Source organism: Harpia harpyja, chromosome 2 (assembly GCF_026419915.1).
Source record: "Harpia harpyja isolate bHarHar1 chromosome 2, bHarHar1 primary haplotype, whole genome shotgun sequence".
NCBI classification, from domain to species: domain Eukaryota; kingdom Metazoa; phylum Chordata; class Aves; order Accipitriformes; family Accipitridae; genus Harpia; species Harpia harpyja.
Genome location: NC_068941.1, coordinates 77997857 through 78024807, shown reverse-complemented (window position 1 = coordinate 78024807; position 26951 = coordinate 77997857). Strand labels below are relative to the sequence as shown.

The 26951-nt window shown below is 39.1% G+C and overlaps 1 protein-coding gene across 6 annotated transcripts in view; it reads right to left on the bottom strand.

Annotated features, from left to right (window-relative positions):
- The window catches only part of SORCS2 (sortilin related VPS10 domain containing receptor 2), a 586176-nt gene that overhangs the window by 69331 nt on the left and 489894 nt on the right, over window positions 1-26951 (bottom strand). For all 6 annotated transcript variants that reach the window (XM_052780552.1, XM_052780555.1, XM_052780553.1 and 3 more), the window contains exons 9-11: window positions 14729-14908; window positions 9246-9392; window positions 7742-7844 (exon numbers count right to left, since the gene is read on the bottom strand). In XM_052780552.1, coding sequence (XP_052636512.1) covers window positions 7742-7844; window positions 9246-9392; window positions 14729-14908 — 430 coding nt within the window. The remainder of the gene's footprint in view (window positions 1-7741; window positions 7845-9245; window positions 9393-14728; window positions 14909-26951) is intronic.

The window sequence follows — 26951 nt, the reverse complement described above, 5'->3', positions numbered from 1 at the left end:
AAAAGTGCAGTGGCAAATTGCCTTAGCTAATGGAGAATTAGTCTGTAAACTAAACAGCATCAACTTGTGCTTCATTAGAAAGCCTTTTATATCCAGCTGATATGGTAATGACTGAAAGATATCAGCAACTGCTTTGTAATTGCAGGTGTGTAACAAGACAGACAGGACTTCTCCTAGTTTTGGTTTTACCTTTATTGCCTTTTCTTGGTAAATGAGCAAAAGGAGTTGGTGGACTCCACTATAATTACAGAGAAATGCCATTCTGTCAAAAAACACAACTGATGACAAACTTGGGATAGAGTGTACTGCTTTGGGAAAAAGGACTTCACTGCTCTTTGATCTTTGAAAGTGGTCCATCCCCAGGCCAAGAGTGAAAACCCAGAAGTGACGCATGCAGGAATTTCTCATTGCTGACATAATGTTCTGCGCATTAATGAAGGCTGTAATTTCCACTACTTCCAGATTTTTTAGAAGATGCAATTATATTACCTAATTTTGCATACTTTATACAGTCAAGTCTTCAAGTACATAAGAGAACCCTTTCTGTAAGTGAGGGTAAAACTTTTCAATTTAGTTTCAGTTTCCTCTGTGGGTATGGCAGACAATGTCTTGCTGAAAAACAGCGTCAGTGGATTCGGAAAGAAAAAGCAGGTGAGGGAGCAAGCAGGAAACCTGCATCACCAATGGAGACAGGGAGGCTCCTGCACAGCACAGGGGGTTATTTGCAGTGGGAAGCAGCCATGCAGCCAAATCTCAGAGGTGACAGGCAGAAGGAAATTTCCGTAGGAACACATAGGGGTGTGTGAAGTGTTTGTTAAGCCAAGGATATCTTTGAAAGCTGTTAGCCTGAAAAAGTAGAACTGGAATAAAACTAAGTCCTTCAAAGAACTTAGTGGACTCACCACAATTTTATTTGCAAACCTTTCTATTTAACATGTGTCACACAAGAGTTATGACTTTTCTCTGAAGAGTTACATTGTTTTAACTTTATTTTTTATGCTCTAATAAAAAATAACTTCAAAGATTTGGGACATTCTGTTCTTTTTGAGATTTAAAATAAAGCGCATAATTTTAGGCTCTAGCTACCTCGCAGTGTGTCATGTTACTGGATTAAGCCAGCTAACTAAACAAAGCACATGTAATAGCACCCTGTAAACCCCTTTATAACAGGTCCAATTCACATCAAATGAAATGTAAAAAATCCTGACATTAGTAACATTACAAACAAACAACTGCAAAGTCACAGGAGCACTCAAAGTAGAGCTAAGACACTCTGAAAGTTTCTGTGCTGTATCTGAGGAGAATTATGAACTGTATTTGTTCTAAGTGTGGCAGCCAATTACACATGTGCACAACTGACATCACGATCAAGTGATACAGAAGGTGGGAAACAGCCAAATTACGCTCAGCCCCAAGACTGGAAGCTAACACTTACAGTGTGTAGGTACCATTCCCACCACATCCTGAATTGTTCGGACGGTACTGCACAGCCACAAACATCAGTGTGATGTTTGCCTGGTGAATCACACTAAAATCTGTGCTCCTTATTACAGCTGTAAATATCTGCAGTAACTCCTCAGGTGTGCCACTACAACATGGAAACTTTTCTACCATTTTAGTGGGTCTGTATTACATCTCAAAATCCATCTGTGGTAACAAGTAAAGGTAATCTAATACACTGAAGGCAATTCAGGTTCATACTGAAAAAGTTACTGCATCTCAAATGGGTAATCAACTGCAGGCTTGTGCTGCAGGTTTTGGCTGGCATAGAGTTAATTTTCTTCATAGTAGCGAGTATGAGGCTATGTTTTGGATTTGTGCTGAAAACAGTGTTGATAATCCAGAGATGTTTTCATGATCGCTGAGAAGTGCTTATACAGAGTCAAGGCCTTTTCTGCTTCTCACACCTCCCCACCAGCGAGGAGGCTGGGGGAGCACAAGGAGTTGGGAGGGGACACAGCCAGGACAGCTGACCCCAACTGATCAAAGGGATATTCCCGACCATAGGACGTCATGCTCAGCAGATAAACTAGGGGGGAGGTTGGCTGGGGGGGGCTGCTGCTCAGGGACTGGCGGGGCATCCATCAGTCAGTTGGTGGTAAGCAACTGTTTTCATTTGCATCACTTGTCTTTCTTGGGTTTTATTTCTCTCTCTTTGTTATTTTCCTTTTCCTTACATTTTTATTTATTATTGTTATTATTGTCATTATTATTTAATTTAAATTATTAAACTGTTGTTATCTCAACCCATGAGTTTTCTCACTTTTACTCTTCTTATTCTCTCCCCCATCCCACCCAGGGCAGGGAGTGAGTGAGCGGCTGTGTGGTGCTTAGCTGCCAGCTGGGGTTAAACCATGACAAGGCAATATTAGCTAGAGCTATAAATGGTATCATTTTAACATCACTTTTTTTAACATCACTTTTTTTATCTAAATGGCCTGAAAACTCCTTTGACATGACACAGAGTATTTTGCCATCTAGTTTCAAGAAGTTTTCCATCTAGTTTCAAGAAGTTTTGTTTGTAATACAGAAGCTCCTCAAGTTTGTCTTATATTATTTTATATTCTTTTTGTAGCTAAATGACAGGAACAGGAAAGAACAGGAAAGAAGACCCTTCAATTACTGCTTCAACTTTGCTTTCTACATTTCTCATCCAATTTTAAATATATTGCTGTTGAATGCATTTTCAGAGGTTCATACTTTGTCCCTAATAAAGGGATGGTATTATTGCAAACACCACACATAAATGAAATAAGGGAAGGCCAGAGACTGTCCTGCAGCCGAGGCCAGTTGGCATGACCTGACCATGTTCACACCACATAGTGCTCAGCCCTGTCTCTCCCCAGGTGGTGCTGCCATGGCCAGAAGATGTATTTTTGTGAGGTGTCGTGTCGTGTCACTCCCCCCCCCCCCCCCCCCCCAGTTCAAATTACCTGAAATAACACAAGGGTTATGTTATAGGCCATGAAAATGGTGTTTTCATGTGATGAAACTGAGGATGTGTGTGGCATGCCCCTGGTCATGATGGATGTGTGTGAGGGTAGAAGGCCAAGGTACGATTGTTTCCTTGAGCTCTGTAGGTTAGGAGAGGTAAACCTGGTGCTGTCTTGACCATAGCACTTATCATAAACAGTCTCATATGTGATATGTGTGCCTTGCCCCTAAACATGGCATGGGGGACCATATATACCTGAATTGTTCTTAAATGCTTCCCCAAAGGCTTTTGTGACCAACAGAACCAGGATACTGTGCTAGATGGACTCTTGGCCTGAGTCAGTATGACTCTGCTGTTGTTATGTTCTGATACCTTGCTTCTTCAATTTAGGAAACAAAAGGAAACATTTTGGCCTGCATTTTGGATTTTTTGACTAAGCATAGTCATTTTTCTATTTCTGTTATTTGCATCCTTATAAACCTTTTCAAACTGTGCTTTGGGATACAGGAATTCCTCTTTTGCTTTTTTACTTGTCCTGAGTAAAGGCTAACTTTAAAGTCACTGGGTAAAATTACATGTTCCATCCCCGCAGCGGTGGCAGTCCCGAAAACTAGAATACAGGGGTACTAACTACTGTTCAGCATAGTTCTCCAAGCTATTTGTAACTTTGCACATGCCAGTTTAGCAGTTGGTAGCACAGGGATGTGAAAGAGAGCAATGTATTTTAGTGATGACTGGTGGCCAGCCAAGCTCTCTGGAAATGTGGTATAGCTGTGAAAAACACATACAGGTCTCAAGAGTAATTGTAAGTTTGTCTTAGCTCAGGCATTTTGGCAGGTTCCTACTGGGTCACACAAATATGGGAGATTAGTTTCAGTTACAGTTTACTATTAATTTACATGTTTTAAGTGCTACTTATCACTACATTTACCCATATTTTTATACATGACTTTAGACATGCTTACTGTGAGAAGAAACAATCTCCATATGCAATACTTTGATAATGCTTCTAATATGGAAAATCTTTTCCAGCCACTTAGATTAAGCATACAGGCAGACACCTACTCCAAAAAGAGAGATGTGCCTTGCCTAGATTACTGGTAATAAATACAGTCATAACATCCCTTCAGTCAATGCACAATAAGCTAAAATTTCATGGTTTGTAAAGTTGTAGTTACAGTGTTGAACAAACATACAACCAATTTGTGTTTAAATGTCCCAGATCGACAGTTTTTGCCTGGCAAGCTGAAGATGTGTTCAGCTGAGGGCTAGGGGAGTCATTCATCCCATCAGAATGGGGGAACATGTTGACATAAGAAAAATCCAAGGGAATTGCAGGATCTTCGCTCCAAAATGCCCTGGGAAATGTTCAATCATCTCCCTGTTCCCTCATCCTTTTTATAGTGGCATCCTGGTATGCTACTTTTGTGAAAAATGATAGAAATTTATCACAATGTACGCAATGTATTTGGGCCTGATATGACAAAAAGTAAACTGAACTTTTCCAGCACTTCCTCAATTCGTGTGAATGTGCAGAATTTACTGCTTGCTTGATTTGCCATCTGGATTGGAAGCTAAGCAGACGATTATTGTAAACTAGCACCTGAGAAATCTACACTTCTCTAAACATTTTTCATAGAAAAGTCCTTTACAAGTTTATAGTAAAAATTTACACATCAATTGACACACATTTCATAGCTGATGCTGTGAGAAATAGAAGCTGCTGCCAAGATTAAAATGCACGAAAATCAAATGTAAATGTAAAATCCTATTACATTTCTTAAATGGAGCAAAGCAGTTATTTAAAAGAACACTTTAATATGCAGCTATAAAATTTAATATTCTGTCTGAACAATTTATATATATATATAAGCTAAAAATATGCATTCCTCAGAACTATTTATGCAACTTTAATAGAGTGGAATTTTTATTTGTAAATATGAGTTTTAAAAGATGCAATTTTAACATCCTATTATTGCATTTTTCCCAAATGCTCTAGGAGTTAATGCTGTTCACCATTCAATTATTTTTTAAATTAAAACAATATTCAATAGTCTCTGTGCTCTGAGTTTCAACTATCCTTAAGTCACAGGTTAGGTTTTTCATTACCACAAGCAGCTGTGTTGTATAAGCTTCCTATAAAGTAGCCAAACTCCATGTTAAAGGGAATTTTTTTTTTTCTTTTTGATTGATAGCCACACTGCTTTTATTGAGGGGATGAACTTCATGGGTCTATGGTTGGAAACTGTTTTCTAATTTCTAGTTCTTATCCATTTGTTTACATCACTTGTTTCTACCCCACAGTTACACTTTCAGGAAAAATATCATATTCTTTATTGCCCTTTCTTTTTCTCAGCTAATGAGGTTCCTCTTGTAAATGTTCTCTAGTTCCATCAACTGCCAAGTAGTCCTTCTTAGCACCTGCTCACTGGTCCTGAAAATTGATGATCAGAATTGTACACATTCTTATTAAAAAGGTCGCTGTACAGTACTTTGCCAGAGTATTAATATTTCCCTCTCTCCATTGGCAATTATTTACCTACTTTGCCCTCAGAATACATTTCCTTTTTCACAGCACAAGGCACTGATGGTTCCTAGACACACTGTGATCAACTGACATTCACAGATCTTTATCATCTTCAGTCATTTCCAGAAGATGTGCTCTCCCTAAATCTAGCAGTAAAATTCCAATAGTGTGTGATGTGGCCTAAATAATCTGATTTCTGTATGTGCTAAGAGTGTAGTACTTCTGTTGATTTGCATAGGATTATCTGTTTCAAGGATCACGCCAGAAGAAATTCAAACTCATTGTATGTAAAGTATTTCTGATAAGAAGTGTAAGTTTACAAGGATATCAGGTTTGCCAGATAAGACTGAGCACGTGCACTGAATCCAGATGACCTGAGCATCCAAATAACGTAAATGTAAGTCAAAATCAGAGTTGATTCAGGTCATCTCTTGGCAAGGGGATGCAGTTGCTCTTCAAGATTTTTAAGACTCCAAAATAAGACCCTTGGGTCTGTTTGGAACTACATGACCTTCTGCCAGAGAAAGGATGTACTGCACTACTCTTGGGCAAATTTTTCCCACTTTCACACCATTCCTCCAAGTTTTTTAGCCAGCTGCTATTAGTGAGCATGCCTCTCTACCATTTCCATTACATTATAGGTTGCTCCACCATCCAGTCAGTTTTAACATATTAGTTCATTGTTAATGATACCTGGATGTCATGAAAGACTCCCTCATGTTCATGTTGAGGAAAGCTCTTGACAAGTTTACCTACCTGGCATGGTAAAACAATGTCACAGCGATAAAATCTCACCCTATTCTAGGAAGGAATTAAGGGCAAAATATTCTTCAATCTGCCATCCCTAATATGATCTCAGAGAACAGTGCACTTAAAAAGCCTCCACAAAACCCAACCAAAAGAAAACAACCCAACATCTCAACGAATATTGGTTCACCACATCAGATTATAATGCAAGGACAGAGAAAAATGAAATAGAAGTAATGGACTAATTAATTAAACTTCATTGCTTAATTTGCTACCAGAAGGCATTCAGGTACAATATGATGAGGCTAAAATTAAGAACCCACATTAGAATAGGACTACCTTTATGTAAAAAGAAGATCCCTGAGATGGAAGTTATTTTTTGAAATATTGGAATTCATAGAATATGAATTAAAGACCTAATAGAAATGTTTCTACAAGGGCACTGTATAAATTCTTATTCTCATTTGTGTCAATAAAAACACAGCAGCATTTCACCAGGTAGGTGTGCCTCCAGTAAAATACTTTAAGGTCCATTTACAGTAGGGGGAAACTTGAAATCTTCAGTTATATTGAAGTAATGGCAGCTGTCATTCTCTTTAAACACCAAATATGCTCACCTTGATATTCTCAGGAAATTTTCAGTTTAGTAAGCTGTTTGTTTATAAGAGACTAGTGTAAGCTAAGGCAGAAACCATTATTGATTAAAAACAGCTACACTTTTACCAAAAGGGAGGCAGTACATGTGTGTATTTCACCTAAACATAATCCATAACATAAAAATAAAATAATGCCATTTAAAAAAGCTCTTGGAACACTCAACATTTCAATAATTTTGAAACAAAGAAACAGAAAATTAGATTAAATGAACAGATGAATCACAAGGATACAAAGTAAAACAGAGTTATGTGAATATTTTTCTTGATGAGTAGTCAACACTGCAATGGAATTTCTTTTATTAAATGCCACTTCACAGAACCATGGCTCCATATGTATGTTATAATGGAGAAGCCACAAGCAGCATTGTTCCCAACACAGAGACACATTTGCCTCTTTCACTTCATCTCTTTCAGGCAGAAAGGAATTAATAAAAATTACGAGACAAATTATCTGTATCTAAGCTTAAAGAACAAAGGCTTGGCCACTGTTGACATCAGTTTATTGGATTTGCTGGGCTATTCATGAAGCTGGAGGCCCTACACCCCACTTCCAGAGAAAAAGAATGCAGGACAAGTCCTTCAGCCACTGTCACTCCTCCACACCACACTAATGGGGAAGGAGATATTACTACACAGCACAGAGAAGCATAATGTATCCAGGCGACTGTTACAGGTCTGTCCTAGAAGACACAGCTCTGGGACTTGAATTAACTTTTATTAAATTGTTTGAACAAGAGATCCCATAAAGGACTATTCTGCAGGGAAAGTCTTATTTTGGCAATGTTTGTAGCATGGTATTGTTATAAACCAAAAGACTAGATCTACAAAGAACTGCTGCCACATTTCAGGCCTTAAAAAATAATGTCATGCATTTACCTGCCCCCATTATGAGCCCTGGTGCAGTGTCCTTCGTGTGGACTGTTCCTGACACATAGGGATTGTCTGCCCAGCGGAGATGGAGGTGAAGGTAGCAATCAGGCTTGTGGGGGAAGAAGAAGAAGAAGACGACAGGTTTGAAAAATAACTGGTAACAGTTACGCTCCTACAATAATGAAAGCCCAGTCAGAGAGCAGCTTCAGCAATGTATGTCTTTGTAGAGAAAGAGAATGGCTGTTTCCCATGGAGCCACATTCCACTCTGAAAAACCAACCTTAGCCTTCTAACAAGAATCCCTGGTGATGTCTGCATAGTGTGCCACCATCTCAACAAAAAGATCTCCAAACTCAAAGAAGTCAGGATGAAATTATTGTATAAAAAAACCCTCTGACAGAATAATTGCTTAAAAATGCTAACTAACAGCAACAGCAACAAGTATTGCATGTTTGTTCGTTCAAGGTAATTGGTAAAATGATGATTAAAACCAACTGTTTGTACTGAAATTTCTTTTTTAGAAAAAAAATGGTATGAAAAACAGCATAATGACTTTTGGACACATCTGATCATCTCTCCGTGCTAAGCAACTTACTGCTTCTTGCTCTTTCTGAAGCAGCACTCAAAGCTCATGCAGCTCACAGCAATCTGGCCGTGAGCTTTACCAGGAGCGGGTGCCAGCACCACCCGGGAGCTGCTGCCACTGCGATCTTTCCACTCGTCTCAGAGAGCTCTGGATTAGGCCCTGCAAGCTTGAACCATGTAGCATGGTCTTGAACTCTTCAAAAGGGAGCCAGCAGCTCCAGCCCTCCCCTTCTGCTACATGGAAAGGGATCAAAGCTATGGCAGTGGCAGGAATAAAAGCATTTATTTTGCCCAGCAATGCAGAGCTTGGAGTCCCCAGGAGCAGAGAGTCAGTGAGAAAAATACAAGGTTTTCAGTACAGCCTCGCAGGTAGCAAAATATTATGGGTAGCTGGGGCACCTAAACAAACTGAAATCACATCATCTCACAAAAAGAAAGGACTTTTTCAGGCAGTTAACTGTGGTGTTTATTTGCAAGCAACTGTCAAGAGTTCCCTTTAACAGGGAACCAAGGGTTACCTTGGTTTAAGATGAAACGAAACTATGAAAGATGGAAAAGGAAAAGGCATTGGTATGCTCTATTTGACTGATGATGTGCCCCTTATATCCAGACATAAATGACTGTTGTCATGATTATTCTGAACTGGGTTCTGTGGTTGACACACAAGAAAAAATGTCCTCTTTGTGTCAAAGTGATCTAAAATACAAAATGCAGTGCAAGAGAGAGTCCTGACTACTCACTCTACAAGATGACTGGACTAACAGCTTGTGAAACCACTGCTCATGCAATGCAAATGTATTTGCCTAGTAGTTTGGTTGATAAACTCGGCACAAAGCTCTTGGGCTGTTGGAACTACTGCACATCCTACCATACAAATAATTCTCGTGCACTTTAGAGAAAGAATAGGCTAAAAAGAGCCACTTACAGGTTTGCAGTTTGTCGGTTTGCCATTCATATCAATGTCTGGAGGGTTTAGAAAATCCCAGTCACGGCCTTTGTTGTAGGTTATCAGAGTTGTAACTTTCCCATCAATTTTCTGGTTGGCCAGAAAGACTCCTTTGACACCTCTGACCTGAAGCATACAGGAGGGAGTTAATGACCAGCACATACACATTTTTTTCAACAAGGATTATCCCTGATTAGCTGCTCTTTTGTGGCTCCTCAGGTAGTTTCTCCACTAGAAAAGTGAATGATACCTTAAAAAAAATAAGGAAGGCAAAAGGATAAGAGGAAAGGGAGAAAGGCAGAAGGGGAGGACAATTACTAACCTATTTGTATTTCTAAATGTATTTTAAAAGGACATACAGTTCTCTCAATGTCAAATTACATATAGTTTATACAGCAAAATACAAAAATTACGATAGCATGGCCTTACTGTACACTACTGTTAAAATTACAGCTCTGCATTTTTTAAAATATGGACAGCTCTAAAATGTTATTCTACAAATGATGTAAGCAATTTATAACAGCAACCTGACTTTGACACTGAAGTCATGTGACCCATATCATATAAATAGTACACATATAGGTTACAATAACAAAATACAATATAATATCTTTTAAAATAACACTGAATTAGCAAGCACAATTGCCTTTTGTAGGAAATAAATGCAGACAGATCATCCAGGGAAGAAACTGTGAGGGCTGAATCAACCTCTCAAGCATCCAAAATGCTTCCACACTCAGTCCACCTCCACACATTTAGCCTCCCTTCACCTGTTTAACCTTGGGGGAAAAAGAAAAAAAAAAGTTTACAGGCTCTCTCTTCTCTTGGGCAAACTTAGTTCTTTTATTTCAAAACAATCTGTATTAGAAAATTATTACAACTTAGACTGTCAAAGTTAATGGGGATAATTTTTAGAAGCAACCTGACAGTAATCGCACTTTAATATGTTTAGTCCTAGCCCCAACTTTTACTTTATGTGTTAATATTCCACCCAATGGCATGAGATAAGATCTTGTATTAAATTTGAAGGTTTCCTTAAGAGTGTTCTTGTCTCCCTTGTGATTATTTATGAGGCTTCTTGAATTTTTGAAAAATTCTTGACAATGTATATCAACACATATACCATTTCCAGCATAGTACAGCTCTCTAATCTGCTTATGTGCTGACATTTAACAAAACTGAAGCATTCATTACAACTAAATGCACAAGAGAGCCAGCTCTTTGCATGATCAGGAATATTTGCCTCTTGCTGATATGATTTGTTCCTGGACTTACTATTTATTTTGTATTTGAAATACTGTTTCCTTTTTTTCCAACTAGCAGGTACTAACGCCCTTTGACATTCATTTAACAAAAGTCTGCATTTAGAGTGAAGAGAAGGCATCCCTTCCAGCAGAATACAGATTTGATACTTATTGTTTATAAAATATATGCTTTTTTCCTAAGGAACTGACCCAAATCTACAGAAAATAAGGATTTTCTGCTGGTTATGGTAACAGTCTAGAACTTGGAAATATATTTAAGTTTAGATAGCCAAATTCTGTACAGACATTTTAATACCCCGCTCTCTCATGAGCTCCTTCTTCCTTAAAACCCCATGCATGTGTGGTTGGCTTGCTTATCCAGGATGCTGGAAGCTCAGAATCACCTCCAAGTCAAACATACTATAAAAGTCAACTACTTTGCAGTGCAGGTGAGAAAAGGAAGGGAAGGAAAGAAATGAGGAACCTGCTTTCTTTACTTTCAAAGCATTTTCAACTTGCTGAGGCTTTATTATATATTCTACCTTCCAGAGACAGCACAACCATGAATATGAACAAAAAAACTGGCAGTTCAAACATTTACGTGGGAAGGTAGACTTGGGGTTCAATTTCTGTACATGCCTTTCTTCCAGTGAACACAATATTAAATATTTAAACAATAATTAGATCAGGGACTGCAGCTGAGGTTTCCCTCTTCATTTGTGGATGGCAAAACCAGCGCTGCATCATGAATATTTTTGTTTCCTCTCTCTCTTTTTTTCTCTCATTCTTGTTTAATGAATATTTAATCATTCCATATAATCATTCAATGGGAGTCAGGCTAAAATTTTTCTCCATTCCCACTCCCATCTCCAACCTAACCCAGCACTAGGGTAACCTCTCCTCTCTAGAATATGGGACATAAGTGTTTGAATCTACCAGACCCATAAAGGTTATGAAAAAAATTTCTTCCAGTGTCTCAGTTAACTTCTCTCACTACTGCTCTAAGTTCTCTCACTACTGCTCTAAAAGATAAAAGCCGACCAGCACTTCAGCAGTTGTATTTTGAATGAAAGGCATAAACCCTGCTTGAAATAATAAATAAGTTTCAGGCATCTATCTTCAAAGCAAGTTCAGAAGTATGATGTTCAGAGTGGTGCATTAGCCTAAAAAATAATAACTAATATAAAATTACAGTGTGTAAAAAATGGCAGCTTTAAAACTCCCCACACCCTCTGTAGCATTTTCTATTGTATTTGTCTTGTGACCTATGTAAATATACACCTGACTCTTTCTGTAAATACTGTAAATGCTGTATGTCAAATCTACCTTCTGGATTCGACTGGGATGCTGAGGCACCCAAATTCTTCTGTACTTTCTTTTCCTTGACTCAGTTCCCTAATCTAAAATTGGAGATTAGTATCATTCTACCAAGAAGGGAAGAGATTCACATTAATAATAAGGTGCTATGGAAAAGAAGGCATTTCAACATTGTGGGGTGTTCAGTTACTCTGATAAACAGTCCAGTAGCTACCCAAGACAGACGAACACAAGGAAATTCAAAAGTACCTTTCCTTTGATTTTCTTTGGACTTTCAGATTAGTTCTTGGAGCACCTATTTTCCAAAACAGTTCAGGGGTTACTAGTTCCCCAGTACTGTTAGAAAAGCACTTTGTACCTTATAAACCTATTTTCTAAATGAATTTTCTGCTATGACTATGTATTCTGTGACACATTAATTGCTGCATTGTTAACATTACTGATTTTACAGCCAAACAATATTCTATACTAGTCGGTAGCAAAAAGCACAGTTCCGATGGCCCCACGGTGTTTATTAGCAGCAGTTACTGAAATACAAAAAATACTGCTATATAATATAAGTTTGTGCTTAAACTTTAAATAAAAGTGATTTGTTGTTTGGGAAGAAAAGTGTGAAGAATGTGTACTGCAACTTGTGTAACTCTTACCTATATGAGAAGTCACAACAAGATCCAATCTAGAAGTACTGCATTAGTATGCCCACTTTGCAGATATGCCTATGTCAAATTTGTGGCTGGTTCACACTGGCAGCACCTGATACAATTTCAAGGACATGCTCCTTTTGTACAGTCACAAATTTCAAGGGCATGCTCCTTTTGGACAGTCACTTAATACTTTACCTTTCTTTGTCTTTCCTTCTTTGAACAAGTATTTGGGAATTATACCCCTTTAACACACACAACATGAAAAGAAATACAGTACAAAAAAAAAAAGATAAAGCATATAAAAGAAAATGAATGCAGGCAGGTAGAAACCTATAAAATATTTTATAGCAGATGTATAACTAAAAGATGAAGTGAGGTCAGCATAAGAGAATGAAGATGAACAGCACAAATTTTAAGGAGAATTATGCACTGGTGGAAAGAGAAATTGTCAACCATTGAGGACTGTCTCTGTGTTGCACTGAAGATTCCTCTTCCCAAGATTGGATGCTTGCATTAAAATGCCCAGAGAGAAAACCCAGACTAGACCAAATGCATTATATTTATTAGCTATTTTGTACTGTGCAAATAACCCATACATTACTCGTACATAGGAGTAGTTGATCACATTCTAGTAAAGATGATGAACACTAATTATTTATCACACAAGCTATCTGGAAGCTGTAGGTTTTCTTATTCTAAGCAAATAACAGCGTTCTCCTATAATGCAACTCTATTCCAAAAATAGCTCTAAAAAATTGAATTGTATGGCTCCATGTGTATTGTCTTTCAATTACTCTTTATCATCTGCACATTTTCTTTTTAATGCAACCGTACAAATTAATCCAGCACACACAATAATCTAGGAATTCTCTCTCTCGTGCATTATCAAATATGCCCTCAGTAACATTGTGAAATTCTGAAATCATCAGTGAAACCGAACTGAGTAAATAACTCTCGTAGACAAAAGGACAGCCAGGGGTGGCATCTCTGTACAACTTATCTGAAATTACATGGTACAGGTGAGGCAGGGAGTAGAGATTGCACCTGACTCCCTTTTAGCTTTGCATCCCACAGGAGTGACCAGGAGCAAAGAGCTGCAAACTAATGCTCTCAATAAATCACCCTGTGGGAACGTGGCTACACACAATGTATAGCTTCACTCATTAGGAAGCCTCATTTCTAAAAATGTAGAGTCTAGAAAATAATCATTGGTAGTGATAGACCTTTTTGTTTTACTACAGCCATTTGGAAAGAAAAACCTAAACAAAGATGGAGGAGGTAAGGGGGAAAAAACTACTATCATTTTTCCCCACCAGGAAGAGCCTAATTACAGCCTTTTAACAGCTCTGTAAGTGTACGGTTTGTATCCAGAATTACTACAAACCAAAGAAGTCTGGCACACTTATAAAGATTTTTTTTTTTTTTTTTAAACTAACGCCGGGTAGATTAGAGTGTAACAGTGGCCAAACTGGGTCAGACCAAAGGTCCATTAGTTTAATACGTTAATAACGGCCAGTCCTACGTGCTACAAGAAAGAACAGAACAAGAGCAAATGTACACCTTATTACATTTAAATGTTGTCATCAGCAGAAATGGAATTAATAACAGTTTGTGCTACTCTTCTAAAACACTATATTCTTCAGTCTTTATTTTGCCGAGTGCACTGATGTTAAAATCCAAGATAGATTTGTTTACAGGAGAGTTTGTCTCATAGCAAATGCTGTTGGCACAAGAGATGTACAGAAGGCAAGTGGATTTGCTGTCCAATACCTAATTTTGTTGGTTCTTTGCTTGTCAGAGCTGACACAACGTAGCACAAGGCTCGCAGGATTACTATTTAAGGCCCTGCTGGCTAAAAGATGTCCTGCTCTAAGTCCAGAAGTATATCACTGAGTCACCTAGAAGAAAAAAGCTGTACGTAGGCAGCTGCATAACTTCTTACATCAATAATAAACTGTGCTGCCAGCTTCACTTGTCAGTACCTTAAAAAAATAAACCCTTAGCCAGTTCAGGTTTTGCACATCCATGGAACACCATACCAAGAATCTAGCTCTTAGAGCACACAGCACATTAGCAGGGTAAGAGGGAAACATGTAAGTAGTAACAATGCACTATCAATAAGAAAGAAATTCTAGTCTTTTTACATTAAAGGTAACTGTGAAAATATATTAATGTAAAATTAATGATACTCGGTCAAAATAAAAAAAAAATTAAAACTCCACACAGACTACACACATTGGAAGAGATAAAGGCCTACCTCCAGAATATCTATCAGGACGTTCTCTTCTGGCTGCTTTGTGCTCCGGACATTCTCCAGCAGGATAGAGTAGTAAACACCTTGCGGGTCAGACTGGTACAGGTTGTATGTGTCTGTCTGGTACCACTCCTGAACAGCCACAAATACCTGATTTTCATCTGTACTGATTATCTGTAAATCCTGTAGAAAAATAAGATACAAAATGACTAAATTTTCCATCATTTCTATTTTACAAACAATAAGTTGGCCAAGAGAGTTTAATACCGGGAGTGGGGAGGAATGCATCTGAAAGTTCACTAACAGTAATCTATCAACAGAATACTAATCAACATGCTGTATCCCACAACTCCGAGGTGGTCAGTCACTGCCTTTTGGTACAGGTTATCAGAGCGCAAACCAGCTTAGTGAAGATCAAAATCATGAATGTGCAAAAGCTGTGATCTGCTTTGACTTTTATGGGAAATGACTTCTTGAAAAGAAGGAAAAAAAAAGGAAAGGAAAAAAGAAACAAAAGATTTTCCAAGACCTGCATGAGAGTCAATGAAAGACTGAAGCAACATAAACAAAACTAATCTAAAAAATAATCCTCAGGTACCTAGAGAATTAAGAACTGTTTTGTCCAGTGTGCTGGACAAAGCATAACACAGCACAAAGAGGATCAGATATAATTTAGAGCAGTTACATAGGAAGTAGTACCATCATGCACAAAGCTCATGTCTATTATAGTACATAACACTAATTTATCTATGTGGACAGATCCACTTAAATATTCAACAGTAATAACATGAGACTCAACATTCTGCATTCATCTCAGGAATTTCAGGCATCTATACTGCAACAGCTTGCTTTCAGTTTCCTTGGCTTTTTCACTCCAAACTTCTCAGACAAAAAATGCACAGCTGGGGAAAACAATTTAACACTAATATTAAACAGAAGAAATAAATCAGGAAGTAGCAACACTGAACTAAGTTTAGCAAACAGAAAAAAAGGACATGAGTTTGCAATAGGATATGGGAGCATAAAGGCAGATGTTGGGACTACATATGAAATGAAACCTAGTCACGGAGACTGAAAACTTGTAAACTCTTTATGACCTTGGTACTTAACTGGGAGACTGTATCCAGTTCTGGTCACCTTATTACTGGAAAAATAACTAAGGCAATGGAGTGAATATTAAATAAAGCTACCAAAATGTCAAGAAAACATGAGTTTGGGGAAAATCGGCTTTAAAAAAAAAATTAAGAAAAAAATAAAGAAAATAACTTGTAGAACTCTAAGAAAGAAATAAAACAAATTCTGTAAGAATCCAGTTAAGACTGAAGAAAATGTGAGTAAAACAGAGCAACACTGAATACTTGGTAAAGCATGGTAGTTATGCTGTAGGCAACATGCATGATGTGACTGAGGCACTTTTAAGATTAAAAAAAAAGACATGAATAGAAATAAAATAATACAATGGAAAGATTTTTAATATGAACAAAAGATGGTTCTTAAATAACAAATAATTTAGTAAAATTTAAACTATTTTTACATATGTGACACATCTCAACACAAAAGAACCTAAGTGAAGTTTCCTATCAATGACAGCTCAGTGTTGTTTCCAAAGACTCTCATGTTGAACTATGTACGAAAGTAGATTTTTGTTTAGCATCCCATGAATAGTTCTCTTTTTTCTTGTACTCAAAAATTACTTGGAAGCAGAGACTCTGGCAGAAATGCCAGCAAAACACAGCAACTGATCCCAACAGGTTCTTTAAAAAGCCTCTTAGATGTACAGAACGCTTCATCTCCTGCCTTAAACCAGGGCAATATGAGGCTGGGTAGCCCACGTTACACCACATCTAAAACTGAATTCACCTATTCTTTTGCAGTGTGAGAAAAGCTCCCCTGATTATTCAATAAGTAAGGATGGAAGTGAAGCAGAGAGTCAAAAGAAGGAATAAAGAAAGAGTTCTTTTTTCATGTGAAAACCTCTAAAAAACCCTTACTCTCCTCTGATGCCAGGAGCTTTCAGCAAAATTATCATCTACATTATCATAATAAAACATTTATACAGTGCCATAAACAAATGCAAAACTCCAGTGAACGTAGGTAAGGCCCTTGCCTTGCCCCAAGTGCTGGTGGGGTGGCAGTGGTTGCACGGGTGGCCCATGGTGGCAGAGGTGAGAGGTGGGAGGACGGGCACAGTGGCGGTTCTCCTATCTCAGGGTGGGGTGGGAGCTGCTGAGCCAGCAGGAGCAACGCACAAAGAGCCACCACGTGTGGTGCAGAAGGACAGGAAGATTAATTTGGGGCAGACTGGAGGGATCAGGTGAAAAAAAGAGGGATTGGACCGCAGAAGTTTACTGCAGCAAATGAGAGTTTACTTTTCTCTTGACAGTGACTGTTACCAGGAAAGAGGTTTGTACACTCAGACTGCTGGATGCCAATTTTTTCTGAGGCAACTTAACAGATCTCGTTTTAGCAAGTGAAATTCCCCTTGCACTGCCTTGAACTTTGTTCCTCCCATTCAGAATTTACATTTTCATATTTCCAGTTCAGCCTTACTGCTATTTTCCTTTCACAGTGATTTCTTTTCCCTCAAGAAGCAAACGGATCCTTCAGTTATACTACCTTGCAACAATCCTGCACACCACTTTCTGCACAGTCATGATATAATCTTCTGGGAAAATTAATTGACAAAGTAAGGAAAACTACAAATTTCATGCCTGATTCTTAAATTAATCTTCTAAAATCCTGGATGACACAGTTTAAAACAAAGCTAACCTGTCATGTCACTCATATTATTCCTATCCTTGGAAGGTGAATTTAAGAAGAAGAAGAAGAAGAAATTGATTGACAAATACAGAGGGTGGGTCTTCAGTGTGCCACGTCCAACCCCGCAGCCCAGCTACCTGCTTCTCAACAGATGACAAGCACATGAAGACGGGATGCCAGCAATTATTGCTAGACAGAACTTACTGTCACTAAAGAGTTAACTAGTAAGGACATCCGAGGAAAAAGAAATATCTTGATGGAGGGAATGCAAGTTTTTATTGCTTTATCATCTAATTCATGGCCACAGATACTACCTTAGGCTGTAATCTCAGCAGATCCTATAAGGAAAGCATTTATTCTTTGATGATTTCATGCTTGGACTACTCCAATTGCCTTCTTGCTGGACCTCCTGCTTCCTCTCTCCACATTCTGCAGGCTACTCAAAGTCCCACTGATCATCTAATTTTTCTGTAATTATGCTATTCACACATGATTTATTCAAATTCATTTATAAAGGTCGTCTTTACTGATGTTAGAGATCTTTATGATTTGGAACACTCCTTAGTCTCACTACTCAGATTTTTGTTTATCTCCAGGCTGCTTTTTTTGTATACATTCAGTATTTGAGCTCTTGTGCTTTCCTTTAATTTCCATGCTCAAATGAGAGAATCCACGCACTTTCAGGTGTCCCAAGAATCTTTTTCCAGATTTGCCATACCAACCATGTTGTTTCCTCTGTGGCATGCCCATTCCTCCATGGACATCCTTTCTCTCATATCTATACTTTACTTTTGCTCTGTCCAGTCTGCCATGTCTGCTTTGTTCCATGTCTTGCTGACCCAAGCATCCATGCTCTCGCCATTCTCACTTCTCTCTCTCTTTTTTGTTTTTGCAAAGCTCAGCAATGGCAATTTGTATCAGCACTAGACTGTGATTCCCAAATACAGGTATTCTCCATTTAGTTTATCTCATCTTCTTAGTTTGTAAGCTTTTGTGCAGTTCTGAGATGCTACTAGCTGTATTGTCCAAAAATCCTTTTTTAACCTTACAACCCCATGAGATTTCTCTGTTCTGTTTGCTAACATGCTTCTTGTGCACTATATTCTGCAAATTCCTTTGTCACAACGTTTCCTTCATGCTCCTCTCTTTACTGGGTAATGTTACTAAGCACGGATATCTGTATGTTCATCACTAAAAGTCTGTGGAACTACTCATAGGTCCAAGACAGTGGACCAGCCCAGGGCCAGGGATAGGACTACCTATAGGTGCAACCAAAGAAGCCTGAAAAGTGCTCTAAAATCCACTACGCAATCAAGTCCCTATGGGTGGGTGAGAGTAGACAGAAAACAGTCTTCAAATAATGTAAACAGCCACCCCAAGGAAAATGGAGTAAACTGTTTAAGTCTACTTGGAGTTAAATACTAGGTATAAATCACAGCTAAGGAGATTTAGGTTAGACATGAGAATATCCTTCTACAGTAGGGCCCGGTCATACACACTGAGGATAAAATGCTTAGGGAAGTAAAGTAATCTTCATCCTCAGGAGTTGTTATGAGTAGACTAGAGAAATATCTGTCAGGACAGGTTTAGGCAGATGACCATGCTTTGGAAAAGGACCTCTCAAGATACCTTCCATGTCTATTGTCTATGATCCTGTGAAAACAGGGGAAAATAAAAACGTACCTTATTGAGATTACTTGAAATGTTACACATACAATGAGAAATATCATATAAAAAGACAGGATTTGGTTTTGGGGGTTTTGCTTTGGGTTTTCTTTTATTTGGGGGTTTTTTGGTTGCTTTTTTTGTTGTGGAGGGTTTTTTTCTGTTTGTTCGTTTGTTTGGTTTTTGGTTTTTTTTTAATTCAAGAGCTATAATTTCAAGACTATGCTAAAGAAAGTAAACAATTTCCAGACAAATAAGTATTTCAACTTGATCATGGAATTAGAATTAAGGGCCGCTGGAAATCTGTTGCATCAGAATTAATTTTCTACAAAAATGCTAAATGAATCCTGAAGGTGATCAAAGACTGCGTATTAAAAACTGGTATGATTAAACAAGGCATCCAGTGACAGGTCACACCACTCTTGGTCTCCCAGGGACTTGTAAGCTCCTATATTTGTACCTTACATCAGCAGAATAGAACATAATTTCTCAAATAAACACAAAGACAGTTTCTCAGTGATACTAGAAACAATTAGACATGTATAGAAAGCCAAATTGTGCCAAAAGATGAGCACCACTTCAAAGAAACTTTATATCCCATGGACAGACTTCATCTGTTAAACAAAATAAATAAATAAGTTTGAGGGTGTGCACGTGACACTGAAAGAACTGTGCATGTTCAGCCATGACATGGAGAAAAAGCACCCAAGAGCTCTTCCAGCAAATACAGAGTAACAATCAAATATTACTTTTTAAAAACATCCACACTGCTTGGGAATTATTTCTTTAACACAGAGATACCAACGTGATCAGTCTAATATTCTTCCAAAATTACCTGCTTTTAATGCACTTGAGTCTGTTTTGACAGAAGGCTGAACAAACACCAAATTGAAAATGAAAAATCAGTCAAGAAGCCCAAAAGCATTAAACAATTAAGAGAGTTGGGTTTTGGGGGAGCTGAGGATAGGAGGGAGGAAGGAAAGAGGTTTAGAGCAGGAAGGGAAGAGAAACACATTGTTTTCACTGCATACAGCCCCATACCATCTACATTTAGTAACTCACCAGCCTGTAAGTCTGCTAATACTTTATAGAATTTTATATTCAAGAAACGCTCAATATGGTTTACTATATTACTAACTGTGATAAGAAACCCTATGATACAAATAAATACAATTACACCCTGAAGACAGAAGGATATAAAAGATGACAAGAATCGTACAGCAAGCCAGCGCTCCTTTGTGTAGCAAAATGTGCTGATGACACAGGAAATATCATTAAGTGAAAACACTGTAGGCAAGGTTCAGCACAGCCGGTATAATGCTATGCAGGCAAGACTGTGGTGCTTTAGTCAATAAGGCAAATAAAAAGGAGCCTCAAAATTCCTGGTTTTGAAATCTTACAATTTGCTGTCCAATGTCAGGATTTTGCCCTTTTGCAATCTTTTAATGCTGTGGTTGGGCAATACATTAACCTGCAGCAAGTGATAAATTGAACAGAGAATCACAAGGAGTAAATGTATCATAAGTACAACAGATGTAAGCACTCAAGGCTGTGTAGTCTCAGCCTTGACCTCCAGGTGAACCACATTTATACCCCTATAATCTCTTAAGCACAATCAAGGTAACTGGATGGCACATAAAGATAATCTTCCTAATCTTCCTTGCCTGGCCAAGTAAAAGGGTGCAAGGAGAGAAATCAATAACAAGTTACACTGTGAAGAAAAGAACAGTTCCTTGAATCCACCTTGGATGGATTTGCACAACCAGGGAGCCAGACAGCTGCTACGGCTCAGGTTCGCTGGCTACTGCCGTGACACCGACCGGGAAAGGAATACTTCCCCTGCATCAAATGTCACTGCTACCTGTATTTCTATTTTGTTCCCCTTTATTCTTTGTTCAACAGACATTCCAATGGACTTTCAGAAGAATGGATAAGTAGTCCTGCTGCAGCTGCAACCTGCTCTTCTGCCTGGCACAGAGGAACAACCTCAGCCAAAGCCTCCTAGGGTGGCAGATGGCAGAGGTGGTGAAGGGGCTACCCAAGCAAAGAAACAATTCTTGGGAGACTAAGAGCCTTGCTAAATGAGCTCTCATAGACTCAGTACTTTGTAATCCAACCATCACGCAGCCAGAGCCTCAGGAGTACTTTGCTAACAAAAGGGCTGCAGGAATCTCTCCTGCCATTTCTGCTGTTAACGAAGGGACCCATTTAAGGAATCCTTGAAAAAGTTATGGTGAGAGGGAGCTTGATAGAGAAGGGAATACATGCTTCAAAAGATGATTACTATTTAGAGAGAAAGAGGAAAACTGCTCAAAATATTTTACTTTTGATACTGTTATATCTATTATTGAATGATACAGAAAAGTTTGGAAGAAAACTTGTGGTTAAAACAGTGCTGTGTATCTCAGACTGAGGCAAGGAAGAGGTGGGCCTGTTTCAAGCCCCTCGGAAGGGCACTAGGTGATAATCAAATAAAAAGAATATATGGAGTTGATAAAAGGCATGTATAGGAGATTCATATTACCATGAGTACATTAAAGACTTTAACTTACTTTTATGGCAATAGGATTTTTTTCTTCTTTTATTTTTGTTTATTTTTCCCCTGTACTCTCTTTTATCTTGGTTACCTGAAAAATTTTACGTTATTGCCTATTTCACAAGATTGAAGAGATGTATAGAGATCAAAATAGATGAAAGAAGCTTTTTCCACACCATATGTTTTCAGAACTAAGCCTTCTGAATTGCAGTAGGATATAACAGACAACAGAGCTCTCACATTATTAAGATTTTGTAGCTGGCATGAACAAATGCAGAATCAATTAATGCCTTGTATCAGTTCATAAAAGGAGATCATTATCAATGGAGTTTATTTACCAGGGGTCGGAAGGGGACTCAGAATAATTACATTTTTCCAAATTGCAACAGTAAAACTACCATGATTTGTAGCAGATTCCTGGGTTTGGTCAGCAATTTTGTTAACAAATTTTTTGCTTAAAATCTCAGAATGAACTAGTTCCCAGTTTTATTGTTAGTCACTTTAGAGCATGACTCATAATCTCAAATAAGGACCAGAACCCACTGTACTCCTCCTTCTCCACACCACACTTCTCTAGGCAAGGGCAATCAGAGCTGCAGGAACTTTTGTGCAATACAAGCCATATATACCCCCCATAATCCAGGAGGAAATAGTTAGTGACCTACTACACCGTCTGGACACTCACAAATCTATGGGACCAGATGGGATCCATCCCAGAGTACTGAGGGAGCTGGCGGAGGTGCTTGCCAAGCCACTCTCCATCATTTATCAGCAGTCCTGGTCAACGGGGGAGGTCCCAGAGGACTGGAGGCTTGCCAATCTGACGCCCATTTACAAGAAGGGTCAGAGGGATGATCTGGGGAACGACAGGCCTGTCAGCCTGACCTCGGTACCGGGGAAGATTATGGAACGGTTCATCTTGAGCGTGCTCACATGGCATGTGCAGGACAACCAGGGGATCAGGCCCAGCCAGCATGGGTTCATGAAAGGCAGGTTCTGCTTGACCAACCTGATCTCCTTCTATGACCAGGTGACCCGCCTAGTGGATGAGGGGAAGGCTGTGGATGTTATCTTCCTTGACTTCAGCAAGGCCTTTGACACTGTCTCTCATGGCATACTCCTTGAGAAGCTGGCGGCTCATGGCTTAGACATGTGTACTCTTTGCTGGGTAAAAAACTGCTGAGCCCAAAGGGTGGTGGTGAATGGAGTTAAATCCAGTTGGCAACTGGTCACAAGTGGTGTTCCTCAGGGCTCAGTATTGGGGCCAGTTCTGTTTAATATCTTTATCAATGATCTGGATGAGGGGATCGAGTGCACCCTCAGTAAGTTTGCAGATGACACCAAGTTGGGCAGGAGTGTTGATCTGCTTGAGGGCAGAAAGTCCCTACAGAGGGGTCTGGACAGGCTGGATCAATTGGCCAAGGCCAGCTGTATGAGGTTCAACAAGGCCAAGTGCCAGGTCCTGTACTTGGGTCACAACAACCCCATGCAGCGCTACAGGCGTGGGGAAGAGTGGCTGGAAAGCTGCCCGGCAGAGAAAGACCTGGGGGTGCTGGTCAACAGCAGGCTGGATACGAGCCAGCAGTGTGCCCAGGTGGCCAAGAAGGCCAACGGCATCCTGGCCTGTATCAGAAATAGTGTGGCCAGCAGGAGCAGGGAGGTGGTTGTTCCCCTGTCCTTGGCACTGGTGAGGCAGCAGCTCGAGTACTGTGTTCAGTTTTGGGCCCCTCACTACAGGAAAGACATTGAGGTGCTGGAGCGTGTCCAGAGAAGGGCGACGAAGCTGGTGAGGGGCCTGGAGCACAAGTCTTATGAGGAGCGGCTGAGGGAGCTGGGGCTGTTTAGTCTGGAGAAAAGGAGGCTGAGGGGAGAACTTACTGCTCTCTACAACTACCTGAAAGGAGGTTGTAGTGAGGTGGATGTTGATCTCTTTTCCCAATTAACAAGTGATAGGACGGGAGGAAACAGCCTCAAGTTGTGCCAGGGGAGGTTTAGATTGGACATTAGGAAAAAATTTTTCACCAAAAGGGTTTTCAGGCATTGGAGCAGGCTGCCCAGGGAAGTGGTGGAGTCACCATCCCTGGAGGTATTCAAAAAGCACATAGACAAGGCACTTCAGGACATGGTTTAGCGGGCATGGTTGATGGTTGGACTCAATGATCTTAAGGTCTTTTCCAACCTAAATGATTCTATGATTCTAAGCGCGATGACTCTCTGGATGGGCTGCAGCCTGTGCCACTTGGCAGACCTGCTCTCCCAGCAGTGGCAGCTGAACCCCTGCTCCAGGCTGAACACAGCCCAAGGGGGATTGCTGGATCTCCCTGGAACACTCCTGCATGCCTAGCCGGCCATCTCGACACACAAATGCAATCCTGCTGCTCTCGGCTTGATTTTGGTATTCCCTTCCTACAAGTTATTAACTTCTCATCTAGTTTTAGCAACAAAGAACAAGCAATCTTGGTAAAATGGAATATAGTATAAAAACCAATTCATCTTTAAAAGAACAGCTCCAAAATTACTCTTCTCTTTTGGGGAGCATACAGGCAGCCTTTAATATGGTCTCACCAACCTCTGCTACCACCCTGCCTGGCAGCAGCCAGCACTTGACTCCTGTCACATGCAGGAGACAGCTGTGTGAGTCAATGTCCTGTCAGTATCAAACACACTACTAAAAAAAAAAAAAATCTCTCAACAGCACAGGAAAAAGCTAAAAAAAAAAAAAAAATCTGAATTCTGTTCATTAGATGGCCCCCAACGGCTCTGCTCTCTGTACATATACGGAGCTACGATGTGTTACAAAAAGGTGATCTAAGGGGCACTGTGGAGCTGGAGCCTAGAAACTTAGCACATGTAAAGCTTGGTTGGAAGCTACTTTTACCAGCCTTTGACTCACAAGTAAGGAGGCCTTGAAATATGTCCAAAGACAAACATTTATCCTCTTCTAGGTTTCTCTTTGCTAATACATTTGGACAAATACAAACACAAATGCAAATACAAACAATATAAAACAATTGAATCATTTTTTTGCAAATTTTCAGCCTCGTTATATTGAAAGGAAAATGAGACATCAATAACATTTTCTAATTACTCAGTCTGAAAATGTTCATTCTATCTCCACATGTAAAATCACCGTGAAATGCATCCGTGCAGCAAAAGAATAATATCTGAAGAGCCCAGCACTGTTCCCTCAGGCTAGAGCCTGGTGTTCCAGCACAGCTCTCCTAAGGTTGTTAGACACATCCTTGACCAGCCTGTAGTGTCTTCTGACTTGGCTACATGTTACATGAAGCATTTTACAGAGACCACTTGGAAAGAGATTTTTTTGAAGCCTCATTCAATTCTTTTGAGAAAAATGAAATACAGCCTATTTCAGACCTGCTTCATCTCCTGGTTAGGCAGACTCTAATACTTAAAAAACCCTGAAACTCAGTTCTTTCAAAAGCTATTGTTTTTAATCAATCTTAAAAAAAAATATAAATCTTTGTAAATTCTTTCATTCTGTTTATCTCCTACCACCAAAAAAGTAGCAACTCCACAGTCATGTGTTCTAGATGTACTCTTAATATGCCAGTGTCTTTGCTGATATCCCGCTTCTCTGAAAAATTTAATCAGTAGTTTGCTCGTATGAATTCTTTCTCTTCTGTTCAAATCAGATTGCAAGATACATTTCAACTGCACTCAGATGATTCTCACTGAAATATGGTGTGATGAAAAATTTCAGAGCTGTGTTCTTATTTACCTCAGTATCTAAAATTTCTGCTGTAATGTGAAGGTACCAAATAGCTTTAAAAAAAAGTATCTTTTACAGAAGAGGTTAAAATCTTTCATGTTCACCACTGTTCTAATGGATGTCTAGCTTCCAGGCCCTCTTAGTGAAATTTTCAGCTCTATTGTGTGCAGATACCAAAGAAACTTCTCTTGGAGGCATCATCAAAATGCTAAAGAGATATAGTTTATTTCGTTCCACTCACTGGGTACTGCCTGAACTACGAAGAACACAAAAACATCCCTTTCCAAATGACACAGTCATCCTGTTCCTAGCTAGCTATTGACTATCTAAAATGAAACCATTAACTTCTAATTTATTTATTCAGTCAAGTCTGGAGTTAATCTGCTTAGCAAGAGAAAAAAAAAAGACAAATAAACAAAAAACATATTTTCAAAGACAAAGAATTCAGCATGCAGCACTATTTCAAACAATCCAGACTACATCTGACAGAAATATTAGGGAGTTATGACTGACACTTTTTGAATATGTCAGAAATTCACTCAGTAAGAGCATATGCCCAGTAAACTATACACCCTTTGCAGATTAATGGATTTTAAGGCTAAAAGTGATGATTAGATCCTCTAGTTTGCTCTCTGCTATCTTTCCAACCAGAGAATTTCCAACAATTATTTCTGCATATTTTGAAAGATGCACAAGGAGCAAATAACTTCTATATGGTTAGAGCAAATCTCCCAGAAAGGCACTCAGTTATGATTTGAAAAGTTCAAAACCTAGAATATCTGTCACTTTCCTTGGCAATTTTTCAAATCCTTAATCACCAACACCATTAAGAAGTCAAGCTCAGTTTCTAATTTCGATTCAGCTCCCAGCTATAGTGGGTCTTTCTCTACTAAAGCGCTTTTAAGTATTTTCTCCCTATGAGGAGGCTTCTTCACTACAATCAAGTCGCCTCTTGATCTGCATTTCTGAACAAGAAATTATACTTTTTTCAGGGTTATTTTCCACTGAGATTGCTACACTGATCTTATTTATAGTGTGGTCCCACAAACACAACAGAGGTCATCGTGGACTGCAGAAGAGTAGTAGAAATAAGTGACTGTGGAGGACTTCTTAAACTGATTTTGCTGCCAAGGAAAGCTCCATGGGACAGAGATCTAGGTCACCTACTGTGTGCTGTTTTCTCCAGCCCTCCTGTAACATTTGCTGCTTTTCTTCATAACTGATGCAAGCTCACCTATTACAAACATGGATGTCTACAAGACAATAGTCTAATACAGTTCTTGAGTTCTGACAACCTCCACCAATTTATTCAGTTCTGTCAGATAGCGAGATCTGAACCCAAATAACATGCCCTTCATTAATATAGTGTACTACAATATTGATATTTAAATGAGAGCCATGTGTCATTAAGGAGGTATAGTACACACCCAACTTGTTAAAAATAATTCACTTTCCTGAATGCTTGAAGTAATCATACCCACATGGAATATGAACTACCGTCTATAATCATAACACTCTGTACAACTTTTAAAAAA